Here is a 16195-nt window from a genome sequence, read left to right as displayed (position 1 = left end):
ATAGTAGCACCAGCTTAGCCAATCTCCAGTCTCCACTTAGATACGTTTTATATTTTTTTTATTTAGAAATAGTTTTTTACTGTATTGTTGTGGGTGTATTAAAGAGGCTTTATTTTTGTAAATTTTACATGTTCTACGCTCGGGATGTTCTGGATAGGGTTCCCCCTCCCGAGGGGTCTCGGATTGGCCCAGAGGATTATGGTTGATCAGTCGGTTAAGTGGTGCACCTGGAATGTCAAGGGGAGTAATTCGCCAGTCAAAAGGAAGAAAATATTATCAAATCTTAAGAAGGAAAGAGTTGATATAGCTCTCCTACGAGACACACCTGTCAGATAAAGAACACTTGAAATTACGACAGGGCAGATTTGATCAGGCCTTTTTTTCTTCTTTTAGCTCAAAAAGCAGGGGAGTTGTTATTCTTGTTCGGAAGAATTTCCCTTTCAAAATCCTAAAGCAGATAAAAGACGAATCTGGACGATATATCTTGATTAAAGCCCTCATAAATGGAAAGGAATATGGGATTTTAAATTTGTACTGCCCCCCGGCATACCCCTTTAAATTTATAACGGAAGCCTTTTCAAAATTGATGGCTTTTGATGCCCGTCATATAATTATAGGGGGAGACTTTAACTGTATTATGGATCCGGAAATAGATAGGATTCCCAAGAGTACTGCAGGAGTATCTCCCAGATCTAGACAATTGATGGATCTGAACAAAGAATTAGGATTAGTAGATGTATGGAGATGTCTTCATCCACAGGGTAGAGATTTTTCTTTCTACTCTAATCCACATAAATGTCATACCAGAATTGATATGTTTTTTGCCCCCTCGATTTTTTAAAGTTCCATATCATCCTGTAAAATAGGTAGTATAGCAATTTCTGACCACGCTGCTGTATATATGGAAACTAAGGCGAGAAACAATGGGACATCCCCTCGGCATTGGCGTATGGACCCCTTCCTAATGAAAGATAGTAAATTTGTAAAGTACTTCTCTCAAGAATTTAAAACTTTTTTAGAAATTAATTCAGGTACAGCTAGCAACCCGTCAATGATGTGGGAGACCATCAAAGCTTACACGCGAGGCTTGATCATCTCCTACTCAGCGACCCAGAAGAAATTAAAGGGAGAACAACAGCATCTGCTTGAAGCCCGCTTAAAAGCGGCTGAAACAGCATACACTGATAGACCTTCTATTATTAAATTGCAAAGGATTACAGCTCTTAGGACAGCTCTAAACACTACGCTTACTCAAACGGCTAAGAGGGAAATATTATTTGCAAAGCAAAGGTTATATGAATATGGCGACAAACCGGGTAGATACTTAGCATTTCTTGCAAAGAAAAAAAAGGCCCCTCAGATTATTACGTCTATCAAGGAAAGTACGGGTATTTTGACTCATGATCACAAAAAGATTAATGCGATCTTTAGAGAATTTTATTCTGAGTTATATAAATCACAGGATTATGAAGATACGACGAAGAGGATGCAGTCATTTTTTAAAAATTTGACTTTTCCAGGCCTAACTCCGGAACAAGTATCAGTCCTAAATGCTCCTCTTACACCCCAAGAAATAGTTGATGCAATTAGGCAACTTCAAAATGGTAAGGCGCCGGGCCTAGATGGTTTTCAAGCTGAATTCTATAAAGAATTTACAGAAATACTGGCTGGTCCACTTATGGACATGTATAACTATGCATATAGTCAGGGCTGTCTCCCGCCTTCGCTGAAAGAGGCAAATATCTCTCTTATCCTTAAAAAAGGAAAGGATCCAGAAGATTGTACATCATACAGACCAATATCCTTGCGAAATGTAGATTTTAAAATCCTCTCTAAAACGTTAGCACTGAGACTAGAAAGGATACTGCCACATATTATAAAGGAGGATCAGACGGGGTTTATTAAGGGCCGTAGATCATCCAATAATGTTAGAAGGGCTCTGAATATGATTCAAGCTTGTCATCAGGGAAAGATACCAGGAGTAGTGGTTTCATTAGACGTGGAAAAGGCATTTGATAGGGTCGAATGGTCATTTTTGTTTTACACATTGGAGAGGTTTGGCATTGGACAGGTGTTTACCAAATGGGTCTCAACATTGTATAGTGATCCCAAAGCAGTTGTGGTTACCAATGGATCAGGTTCGGATAGCTTTAGTGTGGGTAGGGGCTGCCGTCAGGGATGTCCCCTCTCGCCATTGTTATTCACGTTAATAATTGAACCACTAGCAGAAGCTATACGAGCTGATCCTAATATAGTGGCCCCAAGGATTGGTACAGGTAAACATAAAATTACCCTTTATGCAGATGATGTTCTTCTATTCCTCAGTAACCCTTTGATGTCCATACCTCGCTTAATCCAAGTTATTAATACATTTAGTGCATTCTCAGGCTATAAAATTAATTTTTCAAAATCGGAGGCTATGCCAATGGGTGGCCTTGCTATGATACCCCGCTTAGCGGACGGATCCCTTTTTCCCTTTCGCTGGTCCCTGGAGGGCTTCTTATATTTAGGCATTTTTATTACTCCAGTATTTCGTCAGTTGTATAAGGCTAATTTTGTGTATTTATTGGAAAGGATAAGGCAGGACCTCCAGCGATGGGGAGACCTACCAATTTCCTGGTTGGGTAGAATAGCACTAATCAAAATGAATGTCCTGCCCCGTCTCCTATATCCTATGAGAATGCTTCCGGTGATGCTGCCGAGGATGGCTTTATGTAAATTATATGGCTGGCTGGGTTCCTTTATCTGGAATCATAGGCGGCCCCTCATTAAGCTGAAGAAGCTACAGCTTCCACAGGCAAGGGGTGGATTGGACTTCCCAGACTTTAGGAAATATCAGTTAAGTTCCCTATTAAGTTACATAGCTGATTGGGTCTTGTCTGATCCACAATCAATCTGGTTGGACATCGAGGCTTCTCAAGTAAAATACCCACTTATTAACCTTTTATTCTCAGACAAGAGGAAAATCATTACAGATCACTGTAAAACCCTATAATACTAAATACAATCAAGGCTTGGAATATAATGCGGCAAAATGAGGGCAATTCACATAAAACATCCCCCTATGCACCGATAGTGGGAGCATGGGGATTCCAACCGGGGTTAACAGATGCCACTTTTAAACTCTGGAGATCCAGGGGTATCTCATGTCTAGGGGATCTATTTAAAGATGGGGTCCTGATGTCTTTTGATCAGCTGCGTCAGAAATTCGGATTACCCAATGGAGACCTCTTTCGATACTTCCAAATTTGAGATTATATACAGAAGAAGACTACGTTATTAGATAGTCTTTATAAATCCGATAGAGAATGTAATGTCCTACGACCAGTGGGGGTATCTTCCGTCAGTACTATTTATCATTTACTACATGATGAAGTATCGGGAGATATGGATAATCTGCTTAAAACATGGGATCAGGATCTGGGACTAGAAATCTCCACAGAAACGTGGAATGATATTTGGGAAAATGCTAGAAGAATTACTATTTGTAACAGAACCCAGGCTATCCAGCTGAAGATACTTCATAGGGCCCATATAGCACCGGTTCGATTGGCAAAATTTAAGGCAGGAGCATCTCCAATGCGTCCTAAATGCAAAATAGAGGTGGGCACTCTTGTACATTGCTTATGGACCTGTCATAAGATCCGTAGATATTGGACTAAAGTAGCAAGTACCCTGACAGAAATTTTAGGAACGGAAATTAAAGTGGACCCTGTATCTCTCCTCTTGGGCTTTTCGAACTTTCCCTCCCTGGACACGTACGGGAAGAGACTATTTTCTATTCTTTTTTTCTGTGCAAAGAAAAATATTTTGGTGAACTGGGCGGCTGAGGGCCCCCCTGGACTTTCAAATTGGCACAGACTAATTATGGAATGTATTCCCCTTGACTTCCTTACAAATATGGTGCACCGAAAGACCGAATTATTTTATAAAATATGGCAGCCCTTTTTGAATTACATAAATACAGATATTTCGGCTATCCTAACAAGGGCTTTTATTTAATTGAGATTACAAACCTGGCTGGTCCGGGGCCCCTCGGGGGGAGGAATCCCGCACGAATACGGGTTTTATTATATCTGATGCTAACACATCCCGAGCATGTAAGAGACTTAAATATACACTCTGGTTAGTTGTAGGTTAGATTAGTAGATAGTTGAGTTTTGTTTGTTTTATTTTCCTTTTTTTTCGGGTTTTTTTTCGTTTTTTTTTGTTGTTTTGTTTTTTTTGTTAAATTTTGGCTATTGTATATTTGAGCTAATTGTATATCAATGTTTATATCTGAGAGTTGTTTATTTTTGTAAACTTGTAAAAATGTTAAATTTCTAATAAAAATATCTATTAAAAAAAAATTTGCAAATGAAAATCAGGTAAATTAAGAATGAAATGGTTACATCAGTGACATACAGCACACACATATGGGTACTTTGGGAATGAAGAGAGACCTACACCTGACTCGAGTTCCAGTTCACTGACATTTGGTGGGACTTGAAACTTAAATTTTTGTATCAGAGTAGTAAAGAAGAGGAACAGCTCCATTTTAGCCAAGATCTCACCAGCACAAATCCTTCGACCTGCAAAAACACATGTGCAAAAAAAAATTCAAAGCTGCACTTATCACGCAATGCTATTCACAGTTCTTTTTAAAATCATAAACAAGGTCTTGCCATTTTATATTGCATTTTTGGAAGAATATCTCTGAACCACATAGATACCAATGTTTTCAGGTTTGTGAAAATTATTGATGACATAAGCTGCTGGCCTTAGCTTGGTAAATAGCACTATCATCTTGAAGGCTGTAAATTCAAGCACCACTCTAGAACCTGAGACACTAAATCTAAGCTAGTACTGTCACTGTGGGATTAAGCCAGAGCTGCATAGTCAGCTAGTTTCCAATTGACACTGCAAAATGTAGCCATGTCTGCCATTGTGTATTTCAATAATGACCATAATTCTGGAATATTGATGAGAGGCACTTCAAAATGCTGTACAGTTGTGAAATATATTTATCTCTAATCAGAGAAGACTCATTAATTTCCAGTGTGCCAGCAGTCAATCTCACCTTTGTGGTGATAAATACATTTTTGCAGATTTAGGGAAAAGAGACATTACCTCAGATTCCCATTTCTGATTGCTATTCAATCCCCGAGTTAAAAACTACATGTACAGATACTGAATTGGACAATAGCACACCCAATGCTTTTACCCCCAGTAGAATTAATACTCCCTCAAAGATGCATTTCCAATAGCTTATGCTCTCCAGCTCGGGATAGAATATTTCACTCAAACATCATTCAAACGTGATGTTACCTGCAGAGAAAGGCATGAAGGCATCTCTCTTCACAAACTTGCCCTCAGCATTCAGAAAGTGAGATGGGTTGAACTCATTTGGTTTTTCCCATTGGGTTTTATCATACAGCACAGAGGACAGCAATGGGATTACATGGGTTCCCTAAAAATATGAAATATCATTTCTGTATTATGTTTTTATTATTAAAATACAAAGGCACTGTTAAAAATAATTGCACAGATGCTCATTGATAAATGTACTTGAAATTTAGAAAGAGCATTTACATTCTAACTGTAGTCCCCTGAGCGTCCTGATTTGAATTGCTCCAGGATTGGTGGCTGTGCCTGCAGTGGTCTGGGTCCTAATCTCTGGAATCCCCTCTCTATTTCTTTCTCCTCCTTAAACAAGTTCCTTAAAACCTGCCTTTCAACTAAGTTTTTGGCTACATGAATATGTATATCGTTTTGTGGCTTCTGGTGTTCATTATTCTTCAATAACTCACCTGTGAAGATTCTTGGGGATTCTTTACTACGTTAAGAGGGACTGTGCAAATACAAAATGTTGTGGTCAAGCTGTATCTTTTCAATTTAGTTCTCCACTCCTCGCCTTTTTTCTCCATTACCTGCACATATTTCAACATTAATATAACACCTAAATGCAATAAGACATTGCTATATATTGTATATAAAATGGGACATTATAAGGTGATGAGATTGAATCATTCAGGTACTAACGGTGCACGGTGTGACCGCTTTTCAAACTTCCTTTCTTGCTCCCTATTGTCTGTATCTCAGACCCTGAATGCGGCCAGCCTTTCCTGATGGTACCTTTGGAATGAAGTATCCTCTGAAGTTTACTTCTGCTGTTGTTTCATGTGTTATGCCCAGTGGTACGATATCCCCAAACCTCTGGATTTCATGGATCACTGCATCAGTGTACGGCAAATCTTTTCGATCCTCAACTCTGGGAGGTCGTTCCGATCCAATAACTCTGATAATTTCCTCATGAACCTTTCCTGCAATCCGAGCACATTGTTAAAGTCATTGGAAGTACTGCCATGATATTTTTGAACAAGATCAAAATCTCAATCACAGTAAACAGAGAATATAAGACACTGAAAATCATCCAACAAGATCAGCTCCAGAGTGGAATTAATCAGAGTGCTTCTTACTCTGGATCTCTGGATATTTCATCATCAGAAGCATTCCCCAACGAAGTGTAGTTGAGGTGGTCTCCATCCCTGCAGCAAACAGGTTCATTGTCGTGCACATTAAGTTGTCTTCATGGAAGTATGAGTTAGGGTTGTTCAACTCCTACAAGTAAAATTAACAATACAATGACTCAGAACTGGGTTGGGACCTGTACTGTATATCTAATAATGCGTAATTAAACAGCGACATTGATTATTAGGAAATGCAGCACAGAAAGCATATCAGGAACATGAGGCATTAGTGTCTTTACTCTTGTGTAGGACTGAGGAATGTTGCACTATCAGAAGTGCAGTCTTTCAAATAAGATATTATTCTGATGTGTTGTCTGCCTCTCAGTTGATGTATAGCAAAATAATCTATTCCATTGTGTCTTTCAAGATTTAAAGATATCCCAAAGTCAAAAATAAGTGGTTTCTGTAGTGCAACCAATATTATAATGTGGGAAATGCACAACCTATTTTAGCAGAGCAAACTCTCACAAACAGCCATGTAGTTGTGGCCAGATTTGATTGATGTTTGATAAATCTACATCAGAAAAGTGATTGTGTTTAAAACTGCTTCATCAGCTGTCAAATGCTTTGGGGCATCCTGGGATTATGAAAGACACAGTGCAAATGAAGCATTCTTTCTGTATAAAAAGAATGACTCTACTAACACATTTTACCTAGAATCATAAACATTTTCAGCAAAAAGGGAGTCTATTCAGCCTATCATGCCAACGTAGTACTGAACAAAGTTGACTTTTTTTTCTGAAATACAAAAATATAACTTCTGGAAGATGACAAAATGTTTTAAATGAAAGTAGAGCTTTTACCTTCTGTTGTCTGACCATGAATACATCGATAAAACTCCTCAAGTCATTGCCATCTAGTTTCTGACGATTTTCTTTGAAGAAACCTTTGAAGAGGCTAATAGTCTTTTCTGTATTGATCAAAACTTTATTGTGTGATCCTGGAAGGAATCTCAGGAGTGGAAATGCATTGTACAGCTGCAGAATCAAAATAACATTATTTATATATATATTAGAGCAAACCAATTACCTGCCCGCATCGAAATAATTAAAATTTTAAAAAGTGATAAATGTTCGAAATGTGCTGAATCCTTGGTACATGCAATGTGTTTTCAAACGTTGTGACTAATTATAGGTTTTTACTTTAGTTAGCATCGTGCAATGCCTGTAAAAGCTATGAAAATAAACTCAACATCTTTTAAAAGGGAATTGGATAAATTCTTGAAACAATCAATTGGCAGACTTAGGGGAATAATGAAGTTAAAAATCACACAACAGGTTATAGTCCAACAGGTTTATTTGGAAGCATTAGCTTTCGGAGTACTGCTCCTTCATCAGGTGGTTCAGTGCTCCGAAAGGAGCAGCGCTCTGAAAGCTAGTGCTTCCAATTAAACCGGCTGGACTATAACCTGGGGTTGTGTGATTTTTAACCCTATACACCCCAGTCCAACACTGGCATCTCCAAATCGGGAATAATGAAGGAATCTGGACCTATTGGATATCTCTTTCAAAAGAATTGGTGCAGGCAAACTCAGCCAAATGATTGCCTTCCGCCTTGGACAGGCCTGTAATATAATTTCAATGAATAGTTTCTGTCACTGAAGATTCTGAGACAGCTTGACAGGGTAGCTGAGACTATGTTTTCACTTCTGTTTAGAACCAGGACATTAAATTTGAAAATAAGAGTTCTCCTATTTCGGTCAGAGATAGGGATTGATTTGTTCTTTCAAAATGTCATTAAACATTGGAATCCACTCCTCCAGACAGCATATATTTAAAACTGTAAGGTAAGGTATTCTTTCTTGAGCAGGTTTGCAGTCACAGGAGACTGAAATCTTCTGTGAACCTCATTGCCACCTACCCTTGCACCCCCAAACCCACCCACGATGTTAGGAGTAAGAGGGGCTGAGGGCAATCTGCCTGCCCTCAACCCAATTAAGACCCTTAACTGGGAGACTAATGGTCAATTATATTACATCTCAGATTTACTGAAACTCCATTTACAGATTCCCATTACTGCAAATTGCAAATGATTTTTTCTGCAATGTATTACTATTCAAATGCAGGATGAGACTTACGTGGGCAATAGGTGAACCAAGAAGTTGAGCATTTTCATTCACTCTCTTTATTAAACTGACAAATGTTTCATCCTCATAATCAAATCTGTCACCAAAAATTATAGAGCAAATTATATTGGCAGCAGCAGCATTCAGTTGGACAGTTGGGTTAAATGGTTGCCCTGCAAAAGAAATGTGAAAGTTCACACTCAATCAAGTATTGACTCTTTACAGGAAATCACAGTTGCATTGCTCTTTAGGTAAGACCCTGAAGTTTGTTCCCTTGGTTGTTTAATGAAAGTAGACAGGAGATAGCAGATACTGTCACCAGAATTTGTCAAGACTCCTTCAATCTCCAAATTATGCAAGGGAATTGCAGAACAGATCATGAATTGAGACATGGATGAATTAAAAATCTATGAATTAGTTGGTCATATCAATCAGTTGTAATCTATTTCAATACACATCGGGGGGGGGTGCGTACAACAACAATTCTGATTAGTTTTGGATTGTTGTTACAAAGAGCTGGTAGAAATAGTGACCACAATGGTCCTGTTTTGCAATTCATCAATGTACATTGGCATTTACAAACACATTCAAGAGCGCAGAGAAAAGGAACAATGATAATTCTGCTCAGTTACCTTACACCAAACTCACCTTCATAAGAATCAATCATTTTTACCAGAAAATCTGACTCCTCAATTATCTTGTCTTCAATGGTTTTCTTTCCCATTCCAAAATCTCGTAACGTGCTGATGGCAAATCTTCGCATTTCCTTCCATGATTCCCCATGAGCAAAAACAATACCTTAAATTAAATCCATCAGAAAGAAGCAAACATTGTGACTCTTGTAATCCTCATTTAAACTGACAACTTGCCTCATAGAATCAAGGGCATGAGTAATGAGGGAAATTGTACATAGTGAACTGACAAAAGTTTTATGTTTCTGTAGTGAAATATTTCTACCGTACATTTCTACTGGCAACATGTGGGCATCCTAATACTGCAGTCCCTGAATTACCTTTCAGGTGTAGTCTCTGTTAGAACATCATAAATGTACTTACCAATTTATGTTCAATGAGTTTCCACAAACTATTTATTTTAAAGATGTTGATGGAGGGATAAATAGGGACATAGCAACATAGGAAGAAGAGTCAGTCATTCAGCTCCTCAAGCCTATTCCACCATTCAAGAGATCTTGGCTGATCTATGGCCTAACTCTGTTGCTTAACAAAAATTATCTATCTCAGATTTAAAATTAACAACTGTTCCAGCATTCACTGTCATTGGTGGAAGAGAATCGCAAACAACTGCCATTCGTTGTGTACAGAAATGCTCCCTAACATTTCTCCTACATCATCTGGCCCTACTTCTCAGATTGTGCTCGTAGTTCTAGAATCCCCAACCAACAGAGATAGTTTATCTGTACCTACGGTTTTTCCTGTTTATAGCCTGTTTCTTTTCCATTTCACAACATTATGTACTCAAAAGCTTTTAAAAGCTTTGCATTTGAAAAGTCACACAATTGTCAACATAAAGATGTTTGCGTTGAACAGACTGAGTTAATATTCTTCAGTTGGCAAATAATTTGAATATAAAGTGTTAGAAGTCTTGAAACATTTATCTGAGATATTAGGATCACATGTGTAAGGCATTACATTGTCTACAAGTACAGGTCTGTATTGAATTTACAGCACAGAAACAAGTAGTTTGGACCATTTGCTCTATGCCAGCATTTATGCTCTACACGAACTCTCTCTTACCATCCTTCATGTAACATAAATCGCAGTTGACACTGGGTTAAATATTAATTTTAGATTAGAGGTCAATCAAGCTTCGGTTCACTAAAAGGTATTGGGAAGCTTGAGACAAAAGTGAGTTATTTCACAGATGAACCATGGTCTCACTCAGTGTCAGAGCAAATTATGTTCCCATCACTGTAGTAGAACTTTTGTGTGTTACTAAAATTACTATTAACATCTCTGTGAAAATCATGAAGAATAGGATGCCATACGAATTTATTAAACATCTCCACACCTACATCACCTATCATTTTCGGATATTGCGTGATTAAATACAACCATATGTTTTAGAAGTCACATGGAATTAGTTACAGTCGTATTCAAAAGTTTTTTTAATCTTTCAAAGTTCTTTATATTATAATATTTTAAAACAAACTAACCTTTACCACACACTGAAAAGTATTCATTATCTGAACAGGGACAGAATGCAATCTGATTTTAACTTACAAATTTTACAACAGTGAAGCTAAAGATGCAAATTACCATGTCCTTTTGTAATTGCTTCAAATATTGGGATGTGTGCTCTTTCTCCAAATTCATCTGCATTATTGATGAGAGCATCCCTCACTGCTTCATAACCGGTCAGCACCACTGCAGTTGTGGGTCCCAGCTTGATGCTAAATACCTCGCCATATTTCTCAGATAGCTTCAAGAAAAGGTTTACACAGACAAATTATTACAATTTTTTCCACAACACGTCCATTTATTCATTACACCAGTGACATTTCAGACTGTTCCATGAACCACACATCGATCCCTCACTCAGCAGCACTCACCAGCTCTCAGGATCTACATCGGACATTCACATCAGCTCCAGCTCACCCTCAGACAACTTTCAAAGGCATCAGCTTCAAATCCAATTCTCACATCCTCAACACGTCTTTAGCTTTATGCAGCTCTGTCAGTACGTCACTCAAATACAATGTAACACTCTTACTAATATCCTTCTCTCTCACTCTACTGTACCATCCCTATACCTTATGATAAATCTTGACTCAATCAGCATAAGATAGGTCAGTACTTCAGCCAATCTCTGACCAAATTAGTCTTGTGCATCTGATATTGGTCTTAGAAATCATATGTGCCTCTGCAACTGAAAGGAAGTTCTGAGATTGAATCCCAATAAACTTTGTGGTTTAATATTGGAAAATTAATGTATGAGGGAGAGGTGCAAATCTAATGGAAAAGAGTGCAAGATGTTAGAGTTTGGTATATGATCTGGTTTCCATGCTGGAAGCCATTTAACGGTCTAATGGCAATGAGTGTTTCTTCAGTTCATATCTCCTATTCATCACACCAGTGACTTTTCAGACTGTTCAGTGGGCCACGCATCCAGGCTGCACACCACTGTCCCTGGGGATGGAAAGTGTATTGCCTAATTGTACCTGAGAGAATTCTGTAACTGGGGAACACTGGAGAGGCAGAAGAACTTGCCGCCCCCCTCCCACAAGACATTTTCATTGAAGTCCTTTCTTAGTTCTTTTGTTTTGTCCCAGTTTATTCATGGTGCCTTTATGCCCTGATCTACATTAAAAACTCAGACACTCCCTCTGATGTCAGTGGTCAGGGTCCAGGGAAACATTAAATCCAGTTCCAAGATGGCAGCAGAGTAAGCATTTCCATCCAGTCTTCTCTTGCTCTTTTTTCTTCTTTTCTCGTTTGTTTTTAAGATTTAGTATTTCTCTTTAGCACTTTGTGACCAACTTATCTTCTGGAGAGAGGCAGCGGCAGTATTGTTCATTGTGGCAGTAGGCTAGCTGTCCAGTGAAGCAGCTGGGGGCCTGAGTTGGAACTCTTAGTAAGTTGTCTATGCCTAGAGCACAGATAAAAGGCGATGTCGAGCGATTAGACGTGGCCTGGATCGGGACTTTGGCGATCTGAGATCACAACAGTCAGCACTAATCCAGAAACTGGTTTCCAGCATCTGCAGTCATTGTTTTTACCCCACAACAGTCAGGCCAACTCATTACAAGAAGTTTCCCGTCTTCTGCAGGTACAACAAAAGTAAAGGATGTTGAGCCAGAGTGGGGCAAGTGTGCCAAAGCGAAGGAGACCGAGCCTTTGTAGCAAGTACGGTCCCAGCGTGGCTAAACAGTTAAGACAGACTGCAACCTTTGACCTTCTCCCTTTATTTCTTTATTTTTCAGCTTAATACTAAGAAGGGCTGTAATGTTTACCTTTTAACGTTGTTTCTTATTTCTTTATAGCTTGTTCGTACGTTTTAGTGGCTAGATACTTTGTACCTAAGATGGTGCCCGATGTAAAAACTTTTCACTGTACTTCTGTACTGTTTTACTTGAGTACGTGTGACAATAAAGTCGAAATCTAAAATTGCCTGTCCAACATGGTGTCAATTTTGGGGTAACATCAGCTGGATTCTGGTTGGTTTGCATTGGTGACAATAACTCACACTGAGATCACACCTTCAGAGCAGAAATTCACATCCCCAAACGCTGAACACAAATGGGAAAGAGCAAACCAGGCTTCTGATTCACTGTCCGAGTCTAACTCGCTCTTACCTTCATCAAAGATTTGTTCACCTTCTTCAGATCCAACATGTGCAGGTTCCCGATCACTGGGAGAGGAGGGGGTCCCGGGGGGAAGTTGACGACTCCAGGATTTTTCAAGCCGCTGTTGAAATACAGCAGGAGGATAATGGTCAGAGCCCCCAGCAACACCAGGGTGGCGGCATCCACAGGGAAAACACTTACAATCGACATCCCGGGATCGAAACTGGCAACAGGAGGGGCCGCAGTTTATATTAGGGCTCAGCTCCTGCACTGAAAAGCTGCAAAAGGGAAATCTCTCACTGGTCGATGTGGTTTTGCTCTCTGATTATCTGAACTTTCCCTTGTCGAAGCCTTATTGTGTAATGAATTACAGTGGGTGGCAATGATCTTCAAACCAATTGGAAGGCTGGAAAGAAAACCCTGTCCTTTCCAAACATCTAGTTTCTCAGCTGTGAACAGTCGCCAAAAACAACACCCACCTTTCACTTAGTGATTAAAAAATCAAGTGAAAAACACACAAAAAAATCAAAAGGGAGAATCTGCTCACCCGTGAATAAGGTTGGCATTGCTGAGAATTTTGGGAAAACAATGCAAAATCAGCAAAGAGCAAACTCAAAATTCGGAGAGAAATTAAAGTCTCATTCTCCAACCATATGTTGAACAGCGAGGCAAGTTAGCAAGAAGAGGTTTATTGATATTACTTTGCTATGCCGTATTTTATTCATTCACTCCGAGTATGTGCATCACTGGCAGGCCAGCATTTATTACCCATTCCCAATTGCTCTTGAAAAGGTGGTGGTGAGCTGTCTTTTGAAAGGCTGCAATCCATGTGCTGTAGATAGACCCACAATATTCTTAGGGAGGGAAGGGACAGTGAAGGAACAGCGATGTATTTCCAAATCAAGATACTGAGTGGCTTGAAGGGGAATTTGCAGGTGATCATACCATTGTCCTTCTGGATGGAAATGGTTGTGGGTTTGGAAGGTGCTGTCTGAGGATCTTTGGTGCACTTTGTAGACAGTACATATGGCTCTTCCTGAGCATCATTGGTGGTAAGATTGGATTTGTTGCCAGTCAAGCAGACTGCTTTTTCTAGGATAGTGTCAAGCTTCTTTAGTGTTGTTAGAGCTGCACTCATTAAGGCAAGTATTTCATCACGTTCCTAAATTTTGCCTTGTGGTGGACAGGTTTTGGGGAGTCGGGAGATGAGTTGTTTCCCACAGTATTCCTAGTCTCTGAAATGCTCCTGTAACAACTGTGGCGTTATTGCAAGTCCAGTTGAGTTCCTGACCAATGGTAACCTCAAGGATGTTGATGATAACACCATTGAATGTCAAAGGGTGATGGTTGGATTGTCTCTTATTGGAGACTGTCATTGCCTGGCATTTGTGTGACACAAATGTTACTTTCTGCTTGTCAGCCCAAGCCATGATTTTATCTAGATCTTGTTGCATTTGAACATGGACTGTTTCAGTATCCGAGAAGTCAAGAATAATCTTGACTTTGTGGAATTGTTGACAAACATCTCCACTTTTAACCTTATGATTGAGGGAAGGTTATTGATGCAGCAGCTGAAGGTGAGGTGTCTAGGACATTCCATGAGGAATTACTGCAGAGATACCTTGGAGCTGAGATGACTGACTTATAAAAGATACAACCATCTTCCTATGTGCCACGTATGACACCAACTAGTGGAGAATTGTGTCCAAGACCCACTGACTCCTTGATGGAGTCATCAATCAAATGTGGCCTTGGTGTCACAGATTGTCACTCTCACCTCACTTATGAAATTCAACTCTTTTGTCCATGTTTGAACCAAGGTTGTAATGAGGTCAGGAGCCGAGTGGCCATAGTGAAATGCAAACTGGGCGTCAGTGAGCAGGTTATTATTGAGCAGGTGCCTGCTTGATAGTGCTGTTCATGACATCTTCCATCATTTTCCTGATAATCAAGAATAGACTTTAGGTGGTAATTGGCTGGAGTGAATTTGATCTGCTCTTTTTGGGCAGTACATACCTGCACAATTTTCCACATTGTCGGGAAGATGCCAACATTTTAACTCTCCTGGAATAGTTGTTTTACAACTTCCACTCAGTGATGTACAGTCTTCTAATCTCTCATCTGCAAGACAGAAACTAGATGGTGATAATTCCCAACATGAACACTAGCATGGTTACTGCTTGGCCCATCTTGGACACAAGCCCCTAATATCCCAGGGGCAGTGGCTACATGCGCAGCTATCCACAGAGGATGGCATCACAGATGTTGATGCCTCATTGCACTCCATTTCCAATCCACTTACAGTACAGTTCTCATCCCACTACAATACACTTCAATGCTGCACTTTGGATGCCCCATCACCTATCACTGGAATGTTGCTGGCAGGACACTTTGCCCCTAAGGACATGGTATTGATCAGACCAGCTGCATCTCGGGTGTCTTTTTTGCTCTCTAAGTCCTCATTTCACTTTGCATCCATTTGAATGCTCATGGTACATCAACCCTCCTTCGCGTTTTTGGTGCTTTGTCAGCTCAGCCAGACCATAAATGCTCACAGTATGTCCGTCTAATCTTGCTGTTTAGTGCAGACTCAAATTCAAGGTGTGAAGGCCAAGTCACCAAATATATTCAAGAAATAGATAAATGCATTTTTTGATTTCAAATGCATTAAGAGTTAGAAGATAATATGGGAATATAACATTGATATAAAGGAATGTAGCGGCATGTAGCAACTTCAAAGGGCTGACTGCCCTATTCCTGCTCCTACTTTCCATGCTTCAAGCAGATGATCACAAGAACTAGCAGAAGGAGCAGGTCATTCAGCTCTTCAAGTTTGCTCCCCTATTGAATTAAATCATGGCTGAACTGCTGATGGCCCCAATTCTTTTATCTCGCTGGCCCTTCAATTCTGTTGATCCAATCCCTTGATTCTGCTGTTGACCAAACATCAACATCAGTCACCAAGTGGGGAGTCTTAATGCTGAAAGTCACTCATACTTCTTGATGGAGCCACGATTGACAATGAAAATATATCTCCAATGTCCAATGTAGCAGTTAAAATATAATGTTATGAAATGAAAAATAGTGGATGCAATGTTGCAATCTGCTGGTCAAATATCACGAGACAAAATTAATAAACTTTTGGAAAGCATCAGACTAGCTTTGGTAAATCAGTGGGACACAAGACAAGATGATTATAGGACAGAGTTTAATTTATAAGTATAATTTTAAAAATCTATTCCTGACCTCAGAGTATACCAAAGGGGTTTCCTATGTATGAAATATTTTTGATACTTTGCTATTGTTGTAATGTCGAAT

The 16195-nt window shown here is 39.5% G+C and overlaps 1 protein-coding gene across 1 annotated transcript; it reads right to left on the bottom strand.

The window, feature by feature from the left end:
- Positions 1 to 2928: 2928 nt before the first annotated feature.
- Positions 2929 to 13198, bottom strand: LOC122546410 (cytochrome P450 2K1-like). Its single transcript, XM_087997918.1, has 9 exons — positions 12887 to 13198; positions 10851 to 11013; positions 9223 to 9372; positions 8587 to 8747; positions 7313 to 7486; positions 6459 to 6600; positions 6115 to 6302; positions 5308 to 5449; positions 2929 to 4571 (listed from the first exon to the last, which is right to left on the bottom strand). The coding sequence occupies exons 1-9, from the start codon at positions 13085 to 13087 to the stop codon at positions 4393 to 4395; spliced, it is 1500 nt and encodes a 499-aa protein (XP_087854044.1). The 5' UTR covers positions 13088 to 13198; the 3' UTR covers positions 2929 to 4392.
- Between the last annotated feature and the right edge of the window lie 2997 nt (positions 13199 to 16195).

This window comes from Chiloscyllium plagiosum, unplaced genomic scaffold, assembly GCF_037043375.1.
Source record: "Chiloscyllium plagiosum isolate Xiang-an unplaced genomic scaffold, Cpla_swu_hap1 HiC_scaffold_20, whole genome shotgun sequence".
NCBI lineage: Eukaryota > Metazoa > Chordata > Chondrichthyes > Orectolobiformes > Hemiscylliidae > Chiloscyllium > Chiloscyllium plagiosum.
Note: the sequence above shows the minus strand (reverse complement) of the source record. Positions and strands in the feature narration are given on the sequence as shown.